This window comes from Ovis canadensis, chromosome 1 (assembly GCF_042477335.2).
Source record: "Ovis canadensis isolate MfBH-ARS-UI-01 breed Bighorn chromosome 1, ARS-UI_OviCan_v2, whole genome shotgun sequence".
Lineage (NCBI taxonomy): Eukaryota > Metazoa > Chordata > Mammalia > Artiodactyla > Bovidae > Ovis > Ovis canadensis.
In genome coordinates this window covers 104810022-104816021 of record NC_091245.1, presented here as the reverse complement: position 1 = coordinate 104816021, position 6000 = coordinate 104810022, and the positions used below count along the sequence as shown (strand labels likewise).

Genomic DNA, 6000 nt, shown 5'->3' with positions numbered 1-6000 from the left:
ATTTTTATTCCAAGCTCGACCTGAAATAGGTTTTAACAGGGAAGAGCAGTAGCACAAGGGGGTCAAGTGCCTTGGGGAGGAAGGACACTGGGTGGCTTTGCAGAGGTGTAGGAGTGGGCACCGGGGGCCCCTGAGGCCTGGTTTCATCTGTGCTGCTCAGGCCGCCCCCAAGTCCCACTGCGAGTGACCGCCGGGGAAAGAGCAGCCTGGCTCGATGTCTGATCTCTGGGGGTTCTCAGTCTGAGTTTCTCTGTGGTGTCATGACCCCAAACTCCCCAGAGTGGGCCTGATGAGGGGGTTCTGTTCCAGTGCCCTGTCTGCCGGAGCTGGGTTGTGGTTTCTGCCTGCTGCCCCGTAACTTCGTAACTTCGGCTGCCCTAGCCCTGGGGGAGGAGGGCGGTGCCGCTGAGTCACTGCCTGAGCCTCTGGGCCTGGAACCTCGGGTGAGTCACCCAGGACTAGGGGCGCCGGAGGAGGGGAAAGAAGCTGTGGACATCTGGAGCGGGGAGGGGAGCTGGCGCACAGGAAGGGCGGTGCCCGGACTGGACTGAGGCAGTAGGCGAGGGGGGCCTGGGAAGGGGCCGAGTGAAGTCTGCTCTTCTCTGAAAGGCCCTCCCCTGGGCTGGGTCCTAACAGGCCTCAGTGTTTGCCTTTCTCTGGGGAGGGGCCTGGAGAGAGAGGCCTCATCCCCAGCCTGGCCTCCTGGCTTGGGAAGCTGTGCGGGCCTCCTCCTCACGTGCTCACCTCCCAAGCTGGAGGAGACTCCCGTTTTCTCCTCCCTTCAACCCTCCTGGGCCTTCCTCACACACACAGACTGCTGCTCACCCCAGCTGACGATAGCAGAGCCACTCCACCTGTCGCTGCCTCGCTGTCTCCTGCCAGACCCCTTCCTACCCGAAGGGGGCCTTTCCAGGTCTTTTAAAGCACACCCACTTGCCTCAGTACATCACTGACAGTTATTCTGGGGCCAGCTATTAAAAGCCACTTTGTTTCCCTGCGGTCACCCCTGCCCTCTTCTTCCTGATAGCCCCCAGCTGCCTCCTGGTTCCCAGAACACACACAGGCCCGTGAAGTCCCAGCACGCACCTGCAGCTTCGGGCACGCCAATGAACTGTGACTTGCAGGCATTTGTCATGAGAGCAAGACTGGGCCTGAATCTCCAGGCCCCCGTGAACAGGGGCTGCCTCCCCTCGCCCAGGGCCCAGAATACCTTTTCCCGGTGACACCCCCGCTCCCACTGTGGCCAGGGCGGGGCCGGGGGAGGGGCTGCCCTTGGCTGCCCAGGAGCCGGTATTGTCGGGAAGGGAGGGACTGGGAGGGGGTGTGTGGGGGTGGCAGGAGGCCAGGCTTTGGCGGGATCAGGTTGGGGCAGGTTTGGTTTCCTTAAAATGCAAAGTTGGGGGCCAGTGGGGCTAGCATATAAATGCCAACTCTGCACCTGGCCCTTTGCTTTCCTTCCTGAGTCTCTCTCTGCCCTCTGGTCTGGTGAGTACCTCTGTCCTGGGCAGGGCTGGGTGGGCAAGACCCCCATGGGTCTCTGCCTTTGTCCCGTTGGCTTTTTCTTTAATGGGTTTTTGTCGGAGCAGAGCTGGTTTACAGTGTTGTGTGAGCTTCTGCGGCATGTCCCCTTATGCTGCTCTTTGTCTCCCTGTTTCCTTGGTGGAAGGCCCGGGGCCTCTGTGTGTCTCTGCATTTGGGGGGACCTCCGGTGAAGTGTCAGACAGAGGCTTTTTCCCAGTTCCTCTGTGAGGTTTAGGGGTTACTCTTGGGGTCTGTCTTGCATCTCTCACTCTGAGTGTTGCTGCTTCTTGGGGGTTTGGGTCCAGGCATATGAAGTATGTGTGGTTGTGGGAGGGTTGGGGGGGTGCTTTAAGGAGAATCCTGGGTTTGTTTGTTTTTGAAAAGTCCTGGGTTCCAGCAGGACTAAGAGCCAGGGATCTCAAGCGAGCGGGCCTGCCTGGCCCCTGCCCTGAGCAGCGGGATAGCCCTGCCGCTTCCTGTCTTCTCCCGCCTCCTGAAGGCAGGGCTGGCAGGACGGGCCCAGGGTGCTTCTTGCCTCTGGCGCCTGCTCCTCTGGCCTCACCCTGGGGCCTGCCTAATCCCCCCAGGGTGGTGTGACCGCACTGAGAGGCTGGGCCTTGGAAAGGATGACCTCCAAATTCTGTCCTTGGTCTCAGATTCTGTCCTGATCCTGGGGTACTGGGCTTTTAATTTCTTGAATTCCAGTCCCAGAAGAATCCTTGCTGTCAGGGAGAGTGTTAGTTACCAGCACCCCTGCTCTGGTGCCTCCAGCGTGAGGGGAGACACATTCCCTACAGAGTGAGAGCCCCTGGTCTGACGGAGGATACAACCTACCCAAGGGAGCTTCCAGTTAGATGGGAGAACGACGCCCTCTGGCTGAGGGGGGAGGTCACTCCTCAGGGAACCTCATACCCCTGGGGCTGTAGCCAAGGCCGCTGCCAGAGCCCAGTGAGCCCCACTAACTGTGCATGAGACGCCTGTCCCTGCAGCCCTGGCACAGAGCCCACTGCCCTATGATAGAAGCTGACAGAAAGGATCCCCAGTGGGACTCTGGCCACCCTGCCTTTTTTTTTTTTTTCCCCACAGACGCTCTGGGCCCCAAATATGATGGGAGGAGACATGAGGCCCTTCCAAATACAGGGGAAGGTCTAGCCTCTGCCTCACCCACCTAGTGTGAGACGGAGGTATGGCTTCTGGCCAGCGAGCCACCGGCTGAGGCGGAGATGCAGCCCTGCCTGCCCATTCAGAAAGGGACTTGGAGAGGCAGCTTGGGGCACAAGGGCAGCAGATGGTCCTGCAGGCTGGGCTGAGGCCTCTCCCTCGCTTGCCACCCCTGTAGCCTCAGATCCAAGATGTCCAGTCCCCTGGAGCAGGCGCTGGCTGTGATGGTCGCCACCTTCCACAAGTATTCTGGCCAAGAGGGAGACAAGTTCAAGCTGAGTAAGGGGGAGATGAAGGAGCTTCTGCACAAGGAGCTGCCCAGCTTTGTGGGGGTGAGTGGGGCTGACTGGGGGTGAGAGGGTCCTGGTGTATGGTGTGGGGGCACAGGATGAATCTCTTCTCCCTCCCTGGCTGGGGGTAGGCGGGCCTGGGGATGCAGACACCAGGGTGGAGTCAAGCCTTTTATGACCTCACCAGAGTGAGAGGGAGGCCTTTGTGTGAATGCGTGAGTGGGCACTCTGCTGCTGGCTCCTCCCTGCAGCGTTCCGGAGAGCGGCTGTGCTGCCAGAGCCCAGAGAGGGGACGTGACTCGCTCAGGATCACACAGCTCTCATTTGTGATCTCCTCCTCTCTTCCTCCCTCCATCCTTTCCTCTCCCTTTTTGTTTTCCATATTTGCTTGCCAAACTAAGAAGGTGTCTAGGGAGAGAAAAGCTCAGCTAAGGCACACCCTGAGATGTTTTGGAGAGAAATCCCCTTTGCCCTGCCTTTAATCAGTGCCTCCCTCGTGTGTGCTCACGTGCTCACTTGGTCAGTCATGTCTAACTCTTTGCAACCGCGTGGACTATAGTCTGCCAGGCTCCTCTGTCCATGGAACTGTCCAGGCCAGAATACTGGGGCGGGTTGCCATTTCCTCCTCCAGGGCATCTGCCTGACCCAGGGGTCACACCTGAGTCTCTTGTGTCTCCTGCACCGGCAGATGGATTGTTTACCACTAGCGGCACCTGACGGAGAAGGCAATGGCACCCCACTCCAGTACTCTTGCCTGGCAAATCCCACGGACAGAGGAGTCTGGTGGGCTGCAGTCCATGGAGTTGCTGAGGGTCAGACACGACTGAATGACTTCACTTTCACTTTTCACTTTCATGCATTGGAGAAGGAAATGGCAACCCACTCCAGTGTTCTTGCCTGGAGAATCCCAGTGACGGGGGAGCCTGGTGGGCTGCCGTCTATGGGGTCGCACAGAGGCGGACACGACTGAAGCGACTTAGCAGCAGCAGCAGTAGCACCTCCTGAGAAGTGCACCGCTCCCCCTCTGCCCCACCAAAAAAACGGTTATTTACTTGGCTGCACTGGAGTAAGGACAGAGCAGGGTACATGGGCAGGAAGCTCCGGCTCTCTACCTCCTTCCACAGGCCAGTGGGCTCTATGCCAGGGCTGTGGAGATGTGCATCTCCTGGGGCTGGTTAGTGGGGCTCACTGGGCTCTGGCAGCGGCCTTGGGTACAGTCCAGGGGTACGAGGTTCCTTGAGAGTGCATGGGCGGGAGTCTTAGATGCAGCATGTGGGATCTAGTTTCCCGACCAGGGATCTAATCCAGGAGTCTGCACTGGGAGTGTGGAGCCACTGGACCAAATCCCAGTGGAGTCTTAGCTGCTGGAACAAATCCCAAGGTCACATCTCAGGCTTTGAACATACGAGGCATGTCCTTTTTTTGTAAAAAAATATTTTTGATCATACTTTTCTAATTTGGTTTCATTTTATCTGGTATGGGAAAGAGCCTGCCTTTTTGGAATTCACTTTTCTGGTGATGAGGCGTGGTGGTAGCTTCAGAAAGCTTGAGTTTCCTCATCAGCAGGATGTGGGTGATGCCTGTCTTGCTGGGCCCTTGTAGGGAGCAGAGCTGATCCTCTGAAGGGAGGGTCTGGGGTCCCCCAGCAGGGAGAGCTGGAGGCTCTGGCTCATGACTTCCCTGTGTCCCCACTCACAGGGCACCCTAGTGCTCCCAGGTGCTCCCTGCTCCCCATCACTCCAGGTGCTCCCTGCTCACCACTTACCTGCTGCCCAGGGAGGAGGGGAAAGCTGGGTTCTGCCCCAAGAGTGGATGGCCTGACTGTCTCTTGCTTTCAGGAGAAGGTGGATGAGGAGGGCCTGAAGAAGCTGATGGGTGATCTGGATGAGAACAGTGACCAGCAGGTGGACTTCCAGGAGTACGCCGTCTTCCTGGCCCTCATCACAATCATGTGCAACGATTTCTTCCAGGGCTCCCCAGCGCGGTCCTGATGCAGAGCTCGTGGCTCCCTGCTATGGGTCTCTTCAGCCCAGGAGGACTCTCTATCTTTTTAAATTTTACTCAATAAACTCCTTTTGCTGGTTGACAGTATTTTCATTGCTCAGAGTGGCCCTGTCATCTGGCTGGCCCTGTTGCTGTGCTGAAAGTTTAAGACCCAAAGCTGCTTTTTGTTGTGAGCTGTCTTTATCCCTTTCAGTGCAAGATGATACAATTCCTTCAAAAATGTTGTGGGCTTCCTGTGCATCAACTTACAAATTCAGTTAGACAAAAGCCACATTTATAAATCTCTTTGAGACTGGCCCTTTCCACCTTAGAGTCAGGGTGCTGGGAGAAAATGTCCTTATGATTCTTACAGACCCTCTTGTCTGAAAGGCTCAAGAAGACACAATAAAATTATTAGAAGACATAATATGTATGTGAAATCTGAGACTTGCCCTTAAATCTTTTTGAAGTCCGCATGAAATTTCTCCTCTTTGACTTTGTCTTACCCTGAGGCCCTTTTCCTGGGCAGGGCCGACGATTTGATCTTGGCCCCAAGGCCATTTATTACTTTGAGAGCCATTTGTTGTCTGGGAAGACTGCCTGGGGCTCCCCTGGTGGCTCAGACAGTAAAGAATCTGCCTGTAGTGTGGGAGACCCGGGTTCAATCCCTGGGTCAGGAAGATCCCTGAAAGAACGGAATGGACACCCACTGCAGTATTCTTGCCTGGAGATTCCTACGGACAGGGGAGCCTGGTGGGCTATAGTCTGTGCGGTCGCAGAGTCAGACACAACTGAGCAAGTAACATGGCCTTGTTCTCCGACTGTCCTGGGCCCTCTGTATCTTCTCTAAATTCTACTCGAATTGAAGAGCTCCTGTTTTTTGGCTGAACCATGAAGCATGCAGGATCTTAGTTCCTCCACCAGGGATCCAACCCATGCCCCCTGCAGTGGAAGCGAGGAGTGAAAAAGAGTTTTAACGAAAAGGAAAGGGGGGGTGGATAGTAGACAAATAATAGACAATATTTCTGTGAATTACTTTTTTTTC

At 56.2% G+C, this 6000-nt stretch overlaps 1 protein-coding gene across 6 annotated transcripts; it reads left to right on the top strand.

Annotated features, from left to right (window-relative positions):
• Positions 1–393: 393 nt before the first annotated feature.
• On the top strand, positions 394–5063 carry S100A2 (S100 calcium binding protein A2). Of its 6 annotated transcripts, none has more exons than XM_069574707.1 (3): positions 394–443; positions 2861–3014; positions 4811–5063. In XM_069574707.1, the coding sequence occupies exons 2-3, from the start codon at positions 2874–2876 to the stop codon at positions 4961–4963; spliced, it is 294 nt and encodes a 97-aa protein (XP_069430808.1). In that variant the 5' UTR covers positions 394–443; positions 2861–2873; the 3' UTR covers positions 4964–5063. The 6 variants fall into 6 exon arrangements, with proteins under 6 accessions (XP_069430808.1, XP_069430798.1, XP_069430790.1 ...); XM_069574697.1 differs by lacking the exon at positions 394–443 and adding an exon at positions 455–1290; XM_069574689.1 differs by lacking the exon at positions 394–443 and adding an exon at positions 997–1485.
• The last annotated feature ends 937 nt before the right edge of the window (positions 5064–6000 follow it).

What these genes read in the sequence shown, in the direction of transcription:
- S100A2 (XM_069574679.1), top strand. Translation starts at nt 1,107, where the DNA reads ATGAACTGTGACTTGCAGGCATTTGTCATGAGAGCAAGACTGGGCCTG. An exon ending in GCCCAGAATACCTTTTCCCG is followed by an intron (nt 1,220 to 2,860) that starts GTGACACCCCCG and finishes CCACCCCTGTAG; the next exon opens with CCTCAGATCCAAGATGTCCA. An exon ending in AGCTGCCCAGCTTTGTGGGG is followed by an intron (nt 3,015 to 4,810) that starts GTGAGTGGGGCT and finishes TCTTGCTTTCAG; the next exon opens with GAGAAGGTGGATGAGGAGGG.